Source organism: Cherax quadricarinatus, chromosome 7 (genome assembly GCF_038502225.1).
Source record: "Cherax quadricarinatus isolate ZL_2023a chromosome 7, ASM3850222v1, whole genome shotgun sequence".
Classification (NCBI taxonomy): domain Eukaryota; kingdom Metazoa; phylum Arthropoda; class Malacostraca; order Decapoda; family Parastacidae; genus Cherax; species Cherax quadricarinatus.
Window position 1 is genome coordinate 31,706,795 of NC_091298.1, and position 21,729 is coordinate 31,728,523.

Genomic DNA, 21,729 nt, shown 5'->3' on the forward strand with positions numbered 1-21,729 from the left:
GTAGTTTGGAAATTAGGAGGAGGTGCGGGATTACCGAAACTATTATCCAGAGGACTGAGGAGGGGTTGTTGAGGTGGTTCGGATATGTAGAGAAGCTGGAACGAAATAGAATGACTTCGAAAGTGTATAAATCTGTAGTGGAAGGAAGGCGGGGTAGGGGTCGCCCTATTAAAAGGTTGGAGGGAGGGGGTAAAGGACTTTTTGTGTGCTAGCATGCGTGAGTATTTTATACAGGAGCGAATGGAGACAAATGGTTTTTAGGACTTGACGTTCTGTTGGAGTGTGAGCAAGTTAACATGAAGGGATTCAGGGAAACCGGCAGGCCGAACTTGAGTCCTGGAGATGGGAAGTACAGTGTCTACACTCTGAAGATGGAGTGTTAATGTTACAGTTTTATAACTGTAGTGTAAGCACGCATCTGGTAAGACAGCGATGGAGTGAATGATGATTTTTTTTCTTTTTCAGGCCACCCTGCCTTGGTGGGAGACGGTCGATGTATTAATAAAAAATTATATATATATATATATATATATATATATATATATATATATATATATATATATATATATATATATATATATATATATATATATATATATATATATATATATATATATATATATATATATATATATATATATATATATATATATATAATATATATATATATATATATATATATAATATATATAAATATAGGGAGGTACCACCTCTAGAACTTTACTGGGGACCCTCATCCTCAGAGAAGACAATAAACGTACCTCAGGGAAAACTCAAGGTTCTCCTCGGGGCTGTTTGAATATTTTCTTCTCCAACCCCCCCCCCCTATAATTTATATTATATGTGTACTTTATTAATAGACAGAATACATTGATAGAAAACACAAGCATGAATACATTGGTACAATATATCAAAGACTGTAAATCTCCTCCAGCTCCTCCGAAGCCGGACGCGAGCCTAGTATGCAGCAAGCATTTTCCCTCTGGATGGCCACGCTGAGGCGCTGGGACATGAAAGTGGCTGCCCTTGGGTCCCTGGTGGTGTCGATGAATCTGGAACCCAATTGTTTAAGGAAACGTGTGGCATTTTTTCCCCATGATCCCAAGGTCTCTGATCCCACTGGGACAAATTGATACTGCTGGCTTATGTCCCTTTACTTGCTGATCTTGTACTCCTCCATGTGGTCAGCAGCTACTCCCTGTCGCCTGACACTGTGATGGATATATATATATATATATATATATATATATATATATATATATATATATATATATATATATATATATAATGTGTGTGTGTGTACCCACCTAATTGTGGTTGCACGGGTCGATACTCAGCTCCTGGCCCCGCCTCTTCACTGATCGCTACTAGGTCCTCTCTCTCTCTGCTTCCTGAGCTGTATCATACCTCTTCTTAAAACTATGTATGGTTCCTGCCTCCACTACTTCACTTGCTAGGCTATTCCACTTCCTGACAACTCTATGACTGAAGAAATACTTCCTAACGTCCCTGTGACTCGTCTGAGTCTTCAGCTTCCAGTTGTGACCCCTTGTCCCTGTGTCCCCTCTCTGGAACATCCTATCTCTGTCCACCTTGTCTATTCCCCGCAGTATCTTGTATGTCGTTATCATGTCTCCCCTGACCCTTCTGTCCTCCAGTGTCGTCAGTCCGTTTTCCCTCAACCTTTCCTCGTACGACATTCCCCTGAGCTCTGGGACTAGCCTTGTTGCAAACCTTTGTACTTTCTCTAACTTCTTGACGTGCTTGACCAGGTATGGGTTCCAGACTGGTGCTGCATACTCCAGTATGGGCCTAACATACACAGTGTACAGTGTCTTGAACGATTCCTTATTAAGGTATCGGAACGCTATTCTCAGGTTTGCCAGGCGCCCGTATGCTGCAGCAGTTATTTGGTTGATGTGTGCCTCCGGTGATGTGCTCGGTATTATGGTCACCCCAAGGTCTTTCTCCCTGAGTGAGGTCTGTAGTCTTTGTCCACCTAGCCTATACTCTGTCTGCGGTCTTCTTTGCCCCTCCCCAATCTTCATGACTTTGCATTTGGCTGGATTGAATTCGAGAAGCCAGTTACTGGACCACATGTCCAGCCTCTCCAGGTCTCTTTGCAGTCCTGCCTCATCCTCATCCGATTTAATTCTCATCAACTTCACATCATCTGCGAACAGGGACACTTCAGAGTCTATTCCTTCCATCATGTCGTTCACATATATCAAAAATAGCACTGGTCCTAGAACTGACCCCTGTTTGACCTCGCTCGTCACAGGCGCCCACTGTGATACCTCTTCACGTACCATGACTCGTTGCTGCCTCTCAGGTATTCCCTGATCCATTGCAGTGCCCTCCCTGTTACATGCGCCTGATCCTCCAGCTTCTGCACTAATCTCTTGTGGGGAACTGTGTCAAAGGCCTTCCTGCAGTCTAGGAAAACGCAATCTACCCACCCCTCTCTCTCGTGTCTTACTTCTGTTACCTTGTCATAAAACTCCAGGAGGTTTGTGTGTGTGTGTGTGTGTGTGTGTGTGTGTGTGTGTGTGTGTGTGTTTGTGTGTGTGTGTGTGTGTGTGTGTGTGTGTGTGTGTGTGTGTGTGTGTGTGTGTGTGTGTGTGTATGTGTGTGTGTGTGTACGGATTAATTAAAAGCCATGAACCGGGATTTCTAACGAGACCCATTGTTAGTGCCGATGGATCTGCGGTATATAATTTGTCCAAATGGTTGGTCAAACTGCTAACTTTAACGGTAGGTAACATCTCGGATACCCACTTAAAATAGAGCGTAGATCTTATTGAAAAATTGCATTACCTGTTTATTTCGAACACTCTCACACTTATGAGTATGATGTTACTGCGCTGGTCACTCCAGTCCATGTTCCAGACTTGTTATTTTAATTGGAAAATAAACTGGATAAGTTCTCTATGCCATTCCCAAAGGAAAGTACTGCTCCCAAAAACAAGGTATGGCTAATGGGGATCCATTGTCTCTAGTTTTGGGTTATTTATGGATTTCTTTGAGACCAAATTGCTGAACGATATCCTACCTAATCAAGCTAGATGGTTCAGGTAGGTGGATGAGACTCAATTCACTTGCCCCGTCTATTAAGTTCACAGTTGAATTGGATGATTGTAAACTCCCCTTACTTCATGTTTTAAACTACCGATTTCAAAGAAATTTCAAGTTCACAGACAACCGATGTTCCCAAAGTGATGAAATATCGTCTTAAACGCAGTAATTTAAAAAATGCTTCTGACTGCCTTAAATGCTCTAATTCTACACATATATTAGGACGACAGCCTACCTCTGTATGCTAAAAAATTTGTGTTTTGAGTCTAGTCAGGCCTGGAAAACATACTAGATTAGACCATCATCTTCAAATACGTTCAGGACAACAATTTCGTTCTCTGTGGATTAACTGCTACTCTTGTTACAAGTGGGAGTATGCTCCACCATGCTCATGTAGGCTTTTTTTTTACACCAGGTGATCCACTTTAGCTTTTCGAATCTTTTGCGAAATTCTGTGCTCTTTTGCAATTGTAAATATATACGGGAAAATCCAAAAATGTATATATATGATAGACAGACTGGGTAGGTTTCTAATTTTTAATGGAGTTTTTCCTTGGGCAATTAGTCCCCTTTTTCGTCAGTAATATTATTAGTATTTTGTATTTAACTTTTCGTATAGAGGCAATTCAGTGAGTCTCAGGTATGGTCTCAAGATATTTCGTTGTCCTCTTCTATGTTCTGGACCTACGAGCGATAGTATACTTAGTGTCCTTAACAGAAACAAGCGAAAGTATATGTAAAAAAATATCACAGCCAGCAGAATTCGAACCCACATCGGCAGGTCTCCACATGTATATCTAGCCACCAATTTGTCTCTTTAAACCACTCTGCTTCAGATGTTCTTAATTTTTTTTTTTAGCAAAATCCTACTAAATATATCACAGATCAGTTTAAACTAATCAACATGATCAATTTTTCCATTATGTTAAGATTGATTTTCATAGATTTATTGCAATGAAAATTGTTCACTGTTTATCCTGCAGAAAAAAACCTTGCTAGATTGGAGTATATAACATATTCTAACCGCAAAATAGAGCTGAAAACTAATGTAAAAGACTTGGGAGTGATAATGTCAGAGGATCTCATTTACAAAGATAACAGTTCTTTATATATTCTGCTGGAAAATGATAGGATGGATAATGAGAACCTTCAAAACAAGGGATGATTTTTTTCAAATCACTTGCTCTCTCTAGGCTGGAATACTGTATACTAACAGCCCCTTTCAAGACAGGCGAAATTTCAGATTTGAAGAATAAACAGAGAACTTTCATTGCATATTTAAGTGCAGCCAAGCACCTCAACATCCGCCAATGAAAAGCAGGGATGTCATGGCCACACTAAGAGATAACACAATAGGTGTCAGGGGCTCAAGACTCCTAGGTGTCTTCAAGAGGAAGCTGGACAGATACCTAGTCAGCACTTAAACAGCCGGGCCATGGTTCGGACATTGGATTGCATGCGACCTGTAGTAACAGCTGGTTCATAAGGTACTGAGCCACCGCGAGGCCTGTTCTTGGACCATGCCGCAGGGCGATCCCCGAAAAACCTTCCAGGCAGACTCCAGGTAGCTGGGTTGCCTTCTGTTTGGGTCTTCATTAAATCATTAAAATAAAATAAGGTGCCTGACGGAGCTGAGGGTTATATAATTATATCCTAGTTACCTAAATGTATATATTTCATGCTCTTTTTAAAATTGCTGTTAAATTTAGCTTAAGAGATATCGCATACCCAGTCTATCATTTTGCTAACATTATTCCATTTATTTAGGATAGAATGTTTGACTGATTAGTCTTCCTAATGTGTAAATCACACACTTTCTTGAAATCATTATACACTTTAATGAAACATTTTGAGCAGTTAGGGTAATGCCTCATAACTCATGCCTTTATAAGTTGAACACATCGTGAGCAAGAACATTCCTCTTTTCCATATTGCAGAAAGATTTCATGACATCAACATAATTAACATTTCTCGTTGTTGGAGCAAAGCTTAATCAAAAACCAAAAGCTGTAGTTATTTAACAGTCAAGTTGTTTGAGTTAGCAGGCTGACTACTTGAAGAGATAAGGTGGTTTAATTCACATGTATGTTTACAGGTATGTTTACAGGTATGTTTACATGTGTGTTTACATGTGTGTTTAGTTCTTTGTCTCAGTGTATCTTTAATTCTTTGTCTCAGTGTAATACAACACGCTTAGCTTTCCCCACTGTTATAAATAGTTGTCTCTCTTGTCATAATATCCCCAGAAGCTTAACAAGCACTAACCTGAAGGACGCCTGACTGATGTTTTTGGGGGTCAACGCCCCCTGTGTAACTCATCGACGGTTTATCAACAAAAATCAATCAAGCTGTTTTGTAACGTAGATTTTTGGGTCAGTTTTTATATTAAACATTGAACAAAAAAATTCAGTTCAAGGCTGAAATTATGAGCACCAAGAAGAGCAACGCAAGTGTAAAAAAATATATTAAATAAGCCACGGGCTGAAATTAGCATTAGCGTTGTCAGTATGAAAAACAGTCTTCAGAGCAGGAGATTCAGAAAATATATTATGAACCAGCCGACTAATGTTCTTTTAAAACAAACTGCCGTCAAGTAGAAAAGCATTGGAAAATACGAAGCCAGGCAGGCACCCACACATTGCCAGATAGTACATGGGAGGGAACATAGTAAGAAGCTTAATTACGGTGTTGTTGCTGATATTAACACCGTAATTTTCCAACTGTACAATCGTTGTTAAACCTTAGAATTCATATATTTTCAAAGTCACTTGAAGGAGCCGTGTTTTTATTTTTGCATGGTTATTCTGTTTACAGTTATAGGCAGTAGGCTGGTAGACAACAACTATCCAGGGAGGTACTGACGTCCTACCAAATAAGTGGGAAATGGATACATGTAATTGTTCTACAAATTCGTACGATCGTTAGTGTCTTTTCACTCTATCTCAAAACAAGAAAAAAAAACACGCAAGATGACAGGTTCATCTTGTTACTTCTACTTACTCTCTTTATTCATATCACACACTCAACTGTGTATGTACATGTATGAGTAAATACACTCCTCTGACATTTCATCTAATTTGTTAATAGTTATTTATGTGGAAGAGAATAAGAATTCTTTCTCTGTAAGTCATGCGTGTCGTAAAAAGAACCAAAATACCTGAAGCAAAAGGCGAGTAATCCCTTCTCCTGAATTAATTACGACATTTATATAAATAAAGGGGATTAGGTCAGGGGTTTCAAATAGAGTTAGAGCTAAAGAAGGAGTAGCAATAATGTTAAAGGATAAGTTATGGCAGGAAAAGAGGGAATATAAATGTATTAATTCAAGGATTATGTGGAGTAAAATTAGGGTAGGATGTGAAAAGTGGGTTATAGTAAGCGTTTATGCACCTGGAGAAGAGAGAAGTGTAGAGGAAAGAGAGAGAGATTTTGGGAAATGTGTGAGAGTTCTTGTGGGTGGGGATTTCAATGCTAAAGGACGGAGTAGTAGGTAAATTTGGGGTGCCAGGGGTAAATGAAAAGTGGGAGCCTTTAATTGAGCTATGTGTAGAAAGAGGTTTGGTAATAAGTAATACATATTTTATGAAAATGAGGATATATAAGTATACAAGGTATGATATAGCATGTAATGAAAGTAGTTTGTTAGATTATGTATTGGTGGACAAAAGGTTAATGGGTAGGCTCCTGGATGTACATGTTTATAGAGGGGCAACTGATATATCGGATCATTATTTAGATGTAGCTACAGAGTAAGAGGTAGATGGGACAAAAGGAAAATGGCAACAACAGTTAAGAGAGAGGTAAAAGTGTATAAACTAAGGGAGGAGGAAATTAGGATGAGATATAGGCAACTCATGGCAGAAAGGTGGGCTGGTGCAAGTATGAGCAGTGGGGGGATTGAAGAGGGTTGGAATAGTTTTAAAAATGCAGTATTAGAATGTGGGGCAGAAGTTTGTGGTTATAAGAGGGTGGGTGCAGGAGAAAAGAGGAGTGATTGGTGGAATGATGAAGTAAAGGGTGTGATAAAAGAGAAAAAGGTAGCTTATGAGAGGTTTTTACAAAGGAGAAGTATTACAAGAAGAGGAGAGTAAAAGAAAGGTGAAGAGACTGGTGAGAGAGTGAAAAAGGAGAGCAGATGACAGAGTGGGAGGAGGCACTGTCAAGAATTTTGATGAAAATGAAAAAAAATTGGAGTGAGATAAACAAGTTAAGAAAGCCTAGGGAACAAATGGATTTGTCAGTTAAAAACAGAGTAGGGGAGTTAGTAGATGGGGAGATGAAGGTATTGGGTAGATGCCGGGAATATTTTGAGGAACTTTTAAATGTCGATGAAGAAACAGAGGGGGTAATTTCATGCACTGGCCAGGGAGGTATACCATCCTTTAGGAGTGCAGAAGAGCAGGATGTAAGTGTGGGGGAGGTGCGTGAGGCATTACGTAGAATAAAAGGGGGTAAAGCAACTGGAACTGACGGGATCATGACAGAAATGTTAAAAGCAGGGGAGGATATAGTGTTGGAATGGTTGGTATTTTTGTTTAATAAATGTATGAAAGAAGGGAAGGTACCTAGGGATTGGCAGAGAGCATGTATAGTCCCTTTATAAAAAGGGAAGCGGGACAAAAGAGATTGTAAAATTAAAGGGTAATATGTTTACTGAGTATACCATACAAGTGTATGGTAGGGTTATTATTGAAAGAGTTAAAGGAAAGACAGATAGTAGGATTGCAGATGAGCAAGGAGGCCTTAGAGTGGGTAGGGGATGTGTAGATCAAGTGTTTACATTGAAGCATATATGTGAACAGTATTTAGATAAAGATAGGGAAGTTTTCATTGCATATATGGATTTAGAAAAGGCATATGAAAGAGTGGATAGAGGAGCAATGTGGCAAATATTGCAAGTATATGGAATAGGTAGTAAGTTACTAAATGCTGTAAAGAGTTTTTATGAGGATAGTGAGGCTCAGGTTAGGGTGTATAGAAGAGAGGGAGACTACTTCCCGGTAAAAGTAGGTCTTAGACAGGGATGTGTAACGTCATCATGGTTGTTTAATATATTTATAGATGGGGTTTTAAAAGAAGTAAATGCTAGGATGTTGAGGAGAGGGGTGGGATTAAATTATGGGGAATCAAATACAAAATGCGAGTTGACACAGTTACTTTTTGCTGATGATACTGTGCTTATGGGAGATTCTAAAGAAAAGTTGCAAAGGTTAGTGGACGAGTTTGTGAGTGTGTGTAAGGGTAGAAAGTTGAAAGTGAACATAGATAAGAGTAAGGTGATGAGGGTGTCAAATGATTTAGGCAAAAAAAAAATTGGATATCACATTGGAGAGAGGGAGTCTGGAAGAAGCGAATGTTTTCAGATATTTAGGGGTTGACGTGTCAGCGGGTGGGTTTATGAAGGATGAGGTTAACCATAGAATTGATGAAGGAAAAGAGGTGAGTGGTGCATTGAGGTATATGTGGAGACAGAAAACGTTATCTATGGAGGCAAAGAAGGGAATGTATGAAGGTATAGTGGTTCAAGCTCTCATATATGGGTGTGAAGCTTGGGTTGTAAATGCTGCAGCGAGGAGGTGGTTGGAGGCAGTGGAGATGTCCTGTCTAAGGGCAGTGTGTGGTGTAAATATTATGCAGAAAATTCGGAGTGTGGAAATTAGGAGAAGGTGTGGAGTTAATAAAAGTATTAGTCAGAGGGCTGAAGACGGGTTGTTGAGGTGGTTTGGTCATTTAGAGAGAATGGATCGAAGTAGATTGACATGGAGAGTGTATAAATCTGTAAGGGAAGGAAGGTGGGGTAGGGGTTGTTCTTGAAAAGGTTGGAGGGAAGGGGTAAAGAAGGTTTTTTGGGTGAGGGGCTTGGACTTCCAGCAAGCATGTGTGATTCTGTTAGATAGGAGTGAATGGAGACGAAGGCTCTTTGGGACTTGGCGAGCTGTTGGAGTGTGAGCAGGGTAATATTTAGTGAAGGGATTTAGGGAAACAGGTTATTTTTATATAGCCGGACTTGAGTACTGGAAATGGGAAGTACAATGCCTGCACTCTAAAGGAGGGGTTCGGGATATTGGCAGTTTGGAGGGATATGTTATATATCTTTATATATGCTTCTAAATTGTTGTACCTGGGCGCCTCTACAAAAACAGTGATTATGTATGAGGTGAAAGTATTGAATGATGAAAGTATTTTCTTTTTTTGGGATTTTCTTTCTTTTTGGGTCACCCTGCCTCGGTGGGAGACTGCCGACCTGTTGAAAAAAATTTATATAAAAAAACATTTTAAAGGTAAGACGTTCGAATGTGCGTAGATGTAGTGCAGACAGTAAGGAATAATCTTCGTGAATGTTATGAATGAATGAAGCGAAACAAAACTGGAGGAGATACCGGATTTTCAGTGAGGAGAAATAATCAGTTATGAGAAATGATCAGTTATGGAAGAAAAAAAAGGAATAGAAATATATAAATTCTAGGATTATGTAGATTAAAATAAGTGTGAGATGCAAAAATTGGGTTATAATTACTGTTTATACATATGTGGAAGAGTGTATTATAAAGGATTGAATTTTGGAGTGAAGAAATAATTATTGTGGGGATCTGTATAATAGAGTGGAAAAATATTGTTGTAGAGGACATAGTAGGTAAGTTTGGGTTACCAGGGATAGATGATAATAGTGAGCCTTTGACTGACCTTAGTATAGAAAGAGCTTTTATAATAGTGATGATATATGGCGTAATAACAATAGCTTGTTGGACTATGTACTGATGAATAAAAGGTGGATGGGTAAACTTATGGATATGCATGTTTATAGAGGGACAACAGATATATCAGAATTTTTTTTAGTTGTAGCTACAGTGAGAGTAAAACTGGATGGTCAAGAAGGAAAATATCATTAGAGAGGAAGAGAGAGGGGAAGAGCTTATAAACTGAAGGAGGGGGTACAATTCGTAAGATATAAACTATTGGAGATTATGGAGGAATAGGGTAGATTTAAGAATGCAGTGTTAAAGGGAGCAGTAAGAGAGACAAAGGAAGCATATCAGAGGTTTTTGCAGAGTAGAAGTGATATAAGTTGTGTGAAGTATATGAAGAGTAAAATTAAGGTTAAGAGAGTGGTAAGGGAATGTAAGAGAGCAAATGAGAGAGTGGGTGAAGTACTACCAACAAATTTTGTTGAAAATAAAAAAAGTTTTGGAGTGAGATTAATAAGGCGAGAAAACCTAGGGAACGAATGGATTTGACAGCTAAGGACACAAGAGGGAAGTTATTAGAATGGGAGTCGGAAGTATTGGGAATATGGAGGGAATATTTTGAGGAACTGTTAAATACTGATGAAGAGAAGGAAGCTGTGATTTTATGCATTGTTCAGGGAGGTACAACATCTTTTAGGATTAAGGATGAGCCAGATGTGAGTGTGTGAGGTTGTGGATAAAATGAAAGGGGGCAAAGCAGCTGGGATTTATGGCATAAATACAGAAATGTTAAAAGAAGGTAGGGATATAGTTTGTAGTGATTAATACTTTTATTCAATAAATGTATTAAAGAGGGGAAGGTTAATAAATTAGTTAGATAGGAATAGCCCTTCGTGATTCCATGCTGAGTATCTTTAATAAAATTATGCTTATCAAGATGGCTTCCTATAATATCAGTTATAATTGCTTCTAGTAATTTGCCTACAATCGAGGTCAGGCTTATTGGGCGGTAATTTGATGGTAACGACTTGTCCCCTGCTTTAAAAATAGGAATTACATTGGCCATCTTCCACATATCGGACACTACACCTGTTTGAAGAGAAATATTAAAAATATTAGTCAATGGTTCACAAAGTTCCATTTTACACTTTAAGAACGCTTGAAAAAAGCTCATCAGGGCTAGGGGATTTATTTTGCTTCAATCAGTCTACGTGTTTCATAACTATTTCGCTAGTGACTGTGATATTACATAATTTATCTTTTTCAGGCTCACTATAAAACTATTGTTATTGGGATATTATTAGTGTCTTCCTGAGTGAAAACCGAGAGAAAATAATTATTAAAAATCGAGCACATTTCATTCTCCTTGTCAGTAAGATGCCCTGAGTTATTTTTAAGGGGACCTATCTTTTCTCTAATTTTTATTCTATAAACCTGAAAAAAGCCTTTTGGGTTAGTTTTCGAATCCCTAGTCCCGTTCAGCTTTTCTTATCCCCCTTTTAACGTCCCTCTTAATGTCAATATACTGATTCATAAGATGACCCTCACCTCTTTTGATGTGCCTATAAATTCCAGTCTTGTGTCTTGTGCCCTTAAAGATATTTGAGCCTATTATTCATCCATTTTGGGTCATTTCTATTCGATCTAATTTCTCTATACAGGATAAGAGTTCTTTGGGCAGCATGTATAGTGTTTAGAAAGGTGTCATACTGATAGCTCTCTGCATTGCCCCAGTCTACAGATGATAAGTGTTCTCTATGCCCATTGTAATCAGCTAATCAGTCAAGAAAATCTGGGACCGTTTGTGTGTTATCCCTACTATCTTACTTTCATTCAATGCTAAAGGTAATTGATTTGTTGTCGCTTGTGCCGAATTTCTCTGTAATTTCTAAATTATTGACAAGGGTTTCCTTGTTTGCCAGAACCAAGTCAAGCCGGTTATTTCCCCTTGTAGGCTCTGTCATAAACTGCTTCAAAAAACAATCCTGAACTACTTCTAAGAAGTCGTTAGAATCTAAATTCCAAGTCAAGAAATTCCAATCAATCTGACTAAAGTTAAAGTACCCTCGAATAACTACGTGGATGGTGTATCACTCCTAAAATAATTTTTTCATGCCCCTCTGAAAACTCTATCCAGAGAGGCTCTGCATGTGCTATTTCAGATTTTATATCCATTTTTATGCAACAGTTCAAGCGATCTCGGACATGCAGTGCCACCCCACCCCCTTTCCCGATACTTCTGTCTACTTGGAACAATTTAAAACCCTGAATGTCCCGATTTTTTGTATTAAACTACATCTCAGTTATTGTTGGCTGCTAGTGATCGGGGCTCCCTCTCGGCTGGGCATCCAGCTGTAGCAAGGGTTCTCTTTATGATGTCGTTGACCTTATTGTGTCTTACATGCCAGCTCTTGGTTTTGGAACAGTTAAGACCATGTAGATCATATTGGTTTGCTTGCACTTCGCAGCAAATACACATATATTCTGTGTGAATTGGGGCAGCAAGGCGCAGAGCCACTGCAATACGGAGGGTCTTAGGGTCGAGTCGCGTTCCCATTGCCGGTAAGGGAACTGCTTGGAGGAAGTCCCTGGAGTGATGTGCCCTCACAGCCTGGAGATGGGCAGTCTCCCTATCGGATGTTGCAGCCCTGAGCATGTTGGCAAACACCTTTTCAGCAGTCGGGCCATCCCAGCTTGACTGTGAGCCAGTGATGCACTAGGGTTTGGTGCTGGAGCAGAAAGAGTCTCCCATTCAGTGATGGCACTGGCATAACTAGGGTCCTGTATTCCTGCTGAGTCACTGAGGTTATCAGGAAGAATTTGTCTTATCAACTCGTTTGATGCTGTGGAAGAGGATAGGAAAGCTGGTAGAGCAATCTGGGAGGATCTGCGTACTCCTAGCCCCCCAAGCCTGACCGGAAGTGAGGCTTGCAACCACTGTCTATCTTCAAGGGAAAGATTCAATACACTCTCTAGCATGGTCTTTAGGAGAGTCATATTCCTTGAGTTTTGGACTGCTGAAGGCTGGGGAGCATCTCAGAAAGTAGGTAAGTTTTGGGATTGACAGGCACCTGGTGAGTAGGTAGAAGGCATCATGTGTGTCAGGGTCTTTCATCCTGCTTTCCATCGTTCGGAGGTTTGAGACTTTTTTTTCTAGGATCAGATCAATGGCATTGGACCAAAGAGGAGCACCAAGGAGAGCGCTATTGGCTGGATCAATATCTCGTGCTCTTGGTAAAACGGCACTAATATTCTGGATCATCTGTTGCTTGGTAGAAACTATTTCACATTTGTTGGGGTTTAAAGAAACGCCTAGGCTTTCTACCATGTCTTTAATTTTACTGATGTCCTCTAGGAGAGATTCTGTTGTGCCAGCTAGGGTGCCATCATCCAAGAACCAGATATTGAGCTCGCTGGAGCACTGGAGAGTGCTTCTGTGACTTCCTTGATGATCCAACAAAATAGAAAGGGGGCGAGAGGGTACCCCTGTTGCACTCCCTCACATGAGTCAATTTCATGGTCCCCAAACAATAAGTCTGGAAGTCACACTATAACACGATTCTATGAAGGGATAAAGGGAAGGGTTTTATATAGATAACTGCCCATGGGAACCTACAACGCAATTAAGCTAATTTAAAAGATTCCAGAGTTTCAGGTCAAATGGCGGAGACAAAGTGAATCTCTCGGAAGTATCATTCATCAAGGTTAATGGATCGCGAGGAATGAGTTGATATTGAGGTTATGTATCTCGACACACAATCTCGGCAAAATGTTAAAAATCACTTAAGTCTGAACAGTGCTCTGTGAACAGAGTTACAAGCAGTACGTTTCGGCTGTCTAACGAAAACATTACCAAAGCAGTCTAAATCACGAACATACAGCCCGAGCGATGCTTCTCATAGGAGAGGTACCTATCAAGAGAGGGTGAGGTATCGACTGCAGCTCCAATATCAGGTGCGATCACATCACTAGCCAGTGCTTACTCCAGCGATGGCGACAGGTTCCTCCTGACACAAACAAGCGAGCCGGTAATTAGCAAAGCAGTTTGTGAGATCAGACAGCGAATCACAACTCTCCAACAGCGAACACAGTGAAAGCTGTAATAAAGTTGGTAGAATTACCGACAATATGTAAAGTAAAAGGACACAAGTGCAACTAATGTGACATTTATTGTGGCAACGTTTCGCTCTCCAGGAGCTTTATCAAGCCATTACAAACAATACATGGACACAGAGGGTATATAAAGGCTCAGAGTGAGGTGAATACTAGTGAGGTACCAATTTGAGGTTCACTAGTGGTAGTAGTAGTAGTAGTGGTAGTGACAAAAGTAATACAATATGGTAGAGCAATTAATTCGTACATGAGTAAAAGGATATAAAAGCTATTACTTGGGTAACATAAAAATAGGTTGGACAAATATAAACTGGAATGAGGCAGCTTGTTTCAGTGTTCACTCTCTGTGCTTTGTGTAGTATAACAGGAGAGACTATGTGATGGCAGGGTTAACTGTTTTCAGGAGGATTCTTGCTAAGACTTCGGAGATGGTGAAGCTGCCGTTGTTTTGTTTAATTGTATTCGAAACAGCGATCAGTGCTGATTCGAGGCACTTGCGTCTGCGGAAATTAGTTTCTTTGATCACTAATTGGGCGTCTCTGAATTTCATGAGATGACTGGTGGAATTTCGGTGTTGTACACAGGCGTTGTTCAGGTTATCGTTCCTACATGCGTAAATGTGTTCATTGAGGCGGGTGTCGAGGTTTCTGGCTGTTTCAAAACACGGCAGCTTCACCATCTCCGAAGTCTTAGCAAGAATCCTCCTGAAAACAGTAAACCCTGCCATCACATAGTCTCTCCTGTTATACTACACAAAGCACAGAGAGTGAACACTGAAACAAGCTGCCTCATTCCAGTTTATATTTGTCCAACCTATTTTTATGTTACCCAAGTAATAGCTTTTATATCCTTTTACTCATGTACGAATTAATTGCTCTACCATATTGTATTACTTTTGTCACTACCACTACTACTTCTACTACCACTAGTGAACCTCAAATTGGTACCTCACTAGTATTCACCTCACTCTGAGCCTTTATATACCCTCTGTGTCCATGTATTGTTTGTAATGGCTTGATAAAGCTCCTGGAGAGCGAAACGTTGCCACAATAAATGTCACATTAGTTGCACTTGTGTCCTTTTACTTTACAGTGAAAGCTGTAAATGTTATATCCTACCTAAATACCTGAGCTAATATAATAAGTCAAATAATAATAATATATAGCAAGATATTTACATTTTAGCTATTAATGAAAACATCGGCAATATAAAAATTATATGAAAAGGTAATTTATACAAATAATATGTATCATACAAATTGTGCCCCTTACAGAGGACACAACACATTTCCTCTCTAAGATGGATGGCCTCAGCAAAACTGTCCATGTATTCATACCCATAACTCTCAAATAAAAATGCATTAATAAAAAATATAAACCATACCACGGGTGGGGATAGAACCCGCGATCAGAGAGTCTCAAAACTCCAGACCGTCGCGTTAGCCACTGGACCAGCTAGCCACAATAAGATTCGTCCAACTAGGTATATTTCTACACCATAGGAAGGGAAGCATAGGCACCACTGTTAACGGCTTTGAGGGGACTTGAGCTAGAGTTCGTCACGGCCACGCTAGCTGGAGATTCGTCTGTAAAAACTTGCATTTGTGGTCACAGTGGTGCCTATGCTAACCTTCCTATGGTGTAGAAATATACCTAGTTGGATGAATCTTATTGTGGCTAGCTGGTCCAGTGGCTAACGCGACGGTCTGGAGTTTTGAGACTCTCTGATCGCGGGTTCTATCCCCACCCGTGGTATGATTTGTTTGCAATCGTGTCATTACGATTTCGTGAGTCATAAAAAATATATTTTTGTATAAACTCAAAATCCATTTATTATAATACAAAATGAATGGTAGTTTATAATTACGAAACTAACGAAGGAAAATGCTCACTCACTTATGATACGTTAGGCTTTAATCATACCTCAGACACTATGCGATCTGTATACGAATGTACGTATATTACTTTCGTACGTACCAGAAGTTCATGTGTAGGTGTCTCTTAACGCATGGGAATGTGTCGACTTATAACCTGTGCCATAACACCTTTGTATCACAAAGGTATTATGTATTTCGTGATTCCTGCAGGCACGCTGTTATTATTTCAACCTGCTCCTTTTCTGGTGTTTCTGGTGACAATTTGCGCAGGGTATGATTCAGATACCTGCGATGTCGTGATTCTGGCGATTGTGTATTTTCCTGGTCAGGTCTTTGATGGTAATGGCAACGCATATGTTGGTCTTGGCGAGAGAAGGTGATACAGCCTGCGGTGAGGTCTATTAGAAGGATGATTCTTAAAGTCTGTGTTGTTCCCTGGGTTCGGTGAAGTGAAGATTTTGTATGCATAATCCCTACAGACCCTATGATGTGTTCTAAACTCTTCCTCAAGATATTCAGGGCTGCAGATCCTGTAGCCATGTAAAAGCATGTCAGTGAGTGCACTTTGGTTCTTTGTTGGCTGTCTGAGAAGTAATATATCATTATATTCTTGTTAGCTTGTTTCCGGTATGCTCTGAATTTAAGGTGGATCCCTTCTTTAATGAGACGTATTTCGAGAAAAGGAAGGCTACCATTAGCTTCTTCTTTGAGGTCATGCTGAAAGCACCCTAGCATGCTTGCAGGGCTCACAGCATGAATAATGTCTGCATAAAACATAGGGACCAGACTGTACACCTGATGTCTTGAAAGGACCCACAGTAAATCACGAAGGAAACGGAGAAACAGGACACAGATGACAAGAAGCTTACCTAATTCAAATGCACATATTATCCAACAGAATCGGCAAGCTTTTAGTTTAGTCAAATATGGTTCCAAACATACCTTACATTAATAGGTCATGGGAAGGACCAATAGGCCTCCTGTCAAGCTGCCATCTCACAGTTCATGTCACGCAGTGACCTCACTGACCCAAACACTCACAAGACTACACTTACATATTTTTGCTTGTTCTTCTTACATGTGTATTGACTGAAGAAGCTCGTCCATTGGCGAAATGTCTCAATATTTTTTTCTCCATGTAACTGTCTTTTATTCACCACTTGCCGTCTCTGTGTTGTGTCTCCATGAGTAATTAAAACTAAATAAGTAGTAGAAACATTAAATAATATCTTTATTTACTACAAGTGATCACAAATGATCAACTTTGCAGACTAATAGGGTGGTTCAAGTCTTCAGATTCAAGAATAATGTGGATTAGAATAAAGACGAGATGTGGAAAATTGGCTATAGTAAGTGTTTATAAATCTAGTGGTAAGAGGGGTGTAGAGGAGTGAGAGAGATTTTGGAAGGGGTTATGTTGAAAGAGTTTGAACCAAGTGAGAGAAAAATTGTTATGAGGGACCTTAGTGCTGTATATGTAGATGACGAAGTAGTTAAGGCTAGAGTGCCAGTGATAAATGATACTGAGGGCCTTGTAAATGAACTATGTATGGAAAGGGATTCATTAATAGGTAATAATTATTGTGAGGAAACATGAAATAAATATTTAAAATCGTATATAGGGCGCAATGTCAGCAATTCGCTAAACTGTGTGTCAATAGATAAAAGACTGATTTGTAGACCTCTGAATATGCATGTTTTTAAAGGTCAAGAGATAGGTCAGATCATTACTAAATGGTGGCCACTGAGCGTGAGAGATAGTCGGAGTAAAAGGAGAATAGCAGCAGTGGTAAGAGAAAAGGTGCCAATGAATGAACTAAACAAAAAGTCAGTATGAAGATCACTTAAGCTCCTTAGGGAGAAAGGTTAGCTAGAGAGAGAACAGGTAATTACGAGGAGGTAGAAGAATTATAGAGTAAATTAAAGAATTCAATACTAGAGTGAGCAGCAGAAGTTTAAGAGTATAGAAGAGCTGGGATTTTGGTGGCTTTGGAATGTTTGGTGGACTGATGCGGTTAAGATGGCTGTAAAGAAAAAAAATAAGCTTTTGAGACGATTATAAAATGTATAGGTAGAGAATAAAGAAGTTAAAAGAATGATGAGGATGCATAGTAGGAAAATGATAGTTTATAATAGGAGTAAGATGAGGTACAGTAGATGAAAACATTGTCACTGTGGGCGGACCGCTAGGAAGTTGGTCATGCCCAAGAGCAGGGCGAGAGATTAATAGACAGGTTGTAGAAGATATCCTCTGTACCAAGCGAGAGAGAGAGAGAGAGAGAGAGAGACATACACTGAAACTCTTACATAAAGATGTAAAATAACTGCAGCTTGATGAAGTTAAGTCCAACATGTATAAGCCTTTGAGCATTTTCCGACTAACTGAGCAGTAAGGATTAAATAATCATTGGCCTCTCTTAAGAGGCGGCGTATTATTCCTTAGTCTGGATGAGACGGGCAGTTGGGCTACGTCTCCCCACCTAAATCAACTCATTCCTCGCGATCCATTAACCTTGATGAATGATACTTCCGACAGATTCACTTTGTCTCCGCCATTTGACCTGAAACTCTGGAATCTTTTAAATTAGCTTAATTGCGTTGTAGGTTCCCATGGGCAGTTATCTATATAAAACCGATGTCTTCATTGTCGGGATCGTAATCTCAATTAGATGTATATCGGTCGCTGTGCTACTTGAGAAAGGTATCCTAGCATTGAATATCCCCTACCCCATGTTTCTCAGTGCACGTGATGAGAGCTGTGCAGGGTATAGCGTAAGTTTCTAATGCATTTAAACATTAATCTTATAGATTTTATCTAATCAAAATAGGCATTCATAAGTCACCACATAGATGTGATGAAAATAATATACAAAATCGACAAGTTGAAAAATGAGACACTTGTTCAACATTTGGGAATGTTGGGATCTTGATACAGGAATTTTCTCAACGCTTGCCTGACCTACAGGCATGACTTACGCTAGCAGATTTGTCCAGTAGTAACTCCGCCATTTCCTTCTTCTACTCACCTGACTGCAGTAAACAAGCCGCCTCTCAAGATTGGTAGACTGAACACATCGACTCCAGGTTGAGGGTCTGGTTACCTCATACTCCTCCTCGTCTTCCTTTGTTATTCTCCGCATTAGACTGAAGAAGCCACTAACTGGCGAAACGATTCCTCAGTAAAGATTCTCCAATACTGCACAAGTGTCATTCTTCACATTGAAAACAGAATCGCAGTTTTTGCAATACAAATGGCAAACTGGCCAGTGTTGATGTGTTCCCTCGTGTTGAGGGGACACATGTTATGACCAGATACTGAACAGATTTAATCTGGGATAAACCAATTAAGTGTGACAACATTTCTGATCAGAACAAATATTTTCCATTTATTTCACATGAACAAATTTAAACTTATGCAATACTTTCAAACTTGTGCAACTAAAATACATGTAAACTAATTTACGTAATTAAATTGGCACTTTAAAATTTACAAAGCTGGCAGTGAAAGCCAAGCTTTCCAATAAAAAAGTCGCTCACAATTGAAAGTTCGATACTTATCAGAAAAGTCATTCTCCAGTAACTGATCTGAATTCAACGATTCCAAGTTTTTGTAGCAATTTCATTAAAATTTTAATTTTGCACCTAAAAAGTCTGAAGTTATAGGGTGTCACCCATCTCATGCAATGTAAAAGCGATAATACCTTGAAGCCGATTAGACAAGACATTCTCTAGTTATAAAATGGAGATCACTATCTAGCTAGGGGTAATCTAAAGCCGAGACAACAGTGCGTAAGTATTCAAAATAAAGCAAATGGAATTCCTGGCTTCATATCACGAAGTATAAATACCAGAAGTCCTCAGGTTATTCTTCAACTCTATATATCGTTGGTTAGGCCTCATTTAGACTATGCTGCTCAGTTCTGGTCACCTCATTTACATCCGTTATGTAAGATCGGAAATAAATGCGCTTGAAAACGTACAAAAGAGGATGACAAAGTTGATCTCATGTATCAGAAATCTTTCTTACGAGGACAGACTGAGGGCCCTGAATCTGCACTCTCTGGAAAGGCGTAGAATTAGGGAACATATGACTGAGACGTATAAATGGAAAACAAGAATAAATAAAGGGAATGTGAATAACGTGCTAAAATTACCTAGCCAAGACAGGACTCGCAGCAATGGTTTCAAGTTGGAAAAATTTGAATTCAGAAAAGATATAGGTTTGGTAATATAGTGGTGGATGGGTAGAACAAATCCCGAGTAGCGTCATTGAAGCTAAAACGTTGTGTAATTTTAAAAATAGATAAATACATGAGAGGGTATGAGTTGGACCTGACTAGCTTGTGCTAACTGGTATGATGCAATGTCCCTTCCTTCTTGATTGAATGTGACTGGGACCTGACAAGCTTGGACCATTGGCTTAGGCCAGTAGGGGGCTTGGACCTCCCTTTATTTGGCCAGTACGCCTGCTGCAGTGTTTTTTATGTTCTTATGCTCTTATCACTATATAGTAAATAATATTGGAAATTAGAACAAATGAAACCTAATAATAAAGCGAACACTATTTTCTGGAAAACACGCCAGGGCTTAAAATTTGAAGCTGATATGTAGAGGCATTCTCCAGGTACCGTGCTCATTCCACTGAATTGAAGTTTCATAAAAAAATAGGGAATTAACAGATTTTCCCTTTATCCGCCGTTAAATTCTGAAGCCAATCATAAGAGGTAGCTTCAAGTACATTTAACCTGATTTAACTAGAATGCAAAAAAAAAAAATTGATATATTATAACCCTCTCGGGTATCCAAAATATTCCATATATATATGTCCATTAAATAATAACTAGAATGCAAATGTCACACTATTTTCCACACATAAAACTGGCAGATGTGTCCTCAACACACTTAAATTTTACTCTCCGCCTTCATTGAATTAGGAGGCACCTTTCTTGGACGTTTGATGCTTCCTCACAGTGAACCTTAGAAGTTATCAGAACCATTCCAGTGTACTTGGAATAGATTCAACAACTTTTGTCATAGAACACCTACACGTGACAAGTGTTCCTAAAACCTTCTCCTGGTTACAATACACCAACGTTGAAAATTTGAAGCCCACTGAACGAGCCTTGCGTGTGTTATAAGTGAAATAAAAACAGAAAATTAGAGTAGGACAAAAAGAATGAAAAAATCAGTCGGGAATCCATCTTCGGGGATTCTTAATTACGATCCCAACACTGTTATAGGTCTCAAAATGTTATTTAGCTGCCGGTTTAATACAATGTTATGAATATAACTGAAATAAGTATATTCAGTTCACTTTTTTTTTAAATGTTTCATATACAGTATACGATACAGAATGATTTACTTTAAGTGATTTAATGAGAATGTCGTAATGTTAATTCTGCTAATCAATGATGCCGGATCCGTTTGACGAAGGGACACGATGTCAAGTGCATCTAGAAATTATTCACCCAAATCGCCGTTAGCATAAGCCTGTTTGATATTGATATTGGTGACACTTACGATTCATGCCTTACTGATAGAGCATGTTAAACCAAATTGCAGCATACATAAGTAAATGAATAAGCAAAACAAGACAGCAGATTTGTCATCCGTGAATACAGCACAATATTGTCTTTCATGGTACAGTACAGCTGTCGTTGTTGGAGAAAGTATTAATGAGAGTATCTTTGCAGGTATCGCAGCTGGAGAAGGTATTAAAGTGTAGCCGCAGATGTAGCAGCTGGAGAAGGTATTAACGAGAGTGTCGTTACAGCTGTCCTAGTTGAGGAAGTATTAACGAGAGTGTCGTTGCAGGTGTCGCAACTGGAGGAGGTGAGTCGCCTGGCGGAGGACTGCTCGCTGGTCGACATGCTACGATACGACGACGCCAACACCGACGGTCATCTCAATCTTAACGAGTTCTATACGGCCTTCAGTAAGTTGTACAGTAAGTTATCACGCCTCCCGCTTCCCGTTACC

General features: G+C 39.4%; 1 protein-coding gene across 4 annotated transcripts in view; it reads left to right on the forward strand.

Moving 5' to 3' along the window:
• Positions 1-21,729, forward strand: part of LOC128686737 (follistatin-related protein 5) — a gene marked incomplete in the record, with an annotated part of 494,827 nt that overhangs the window by 341,182 nt on the left and 131,916 nt on the right. For 2 of the 4 annotated variants that reach the window (XM_053773769.2, XM_070082388.1), the window contains 1 exon segment: positions 21,565-21,697. In XM_053773769.2, coding sequence (XP_053629744.2) covers positions 21,565-21,697 — 133 coding nt within the window. 4 annotated transcript variants of the gene reach the window in all.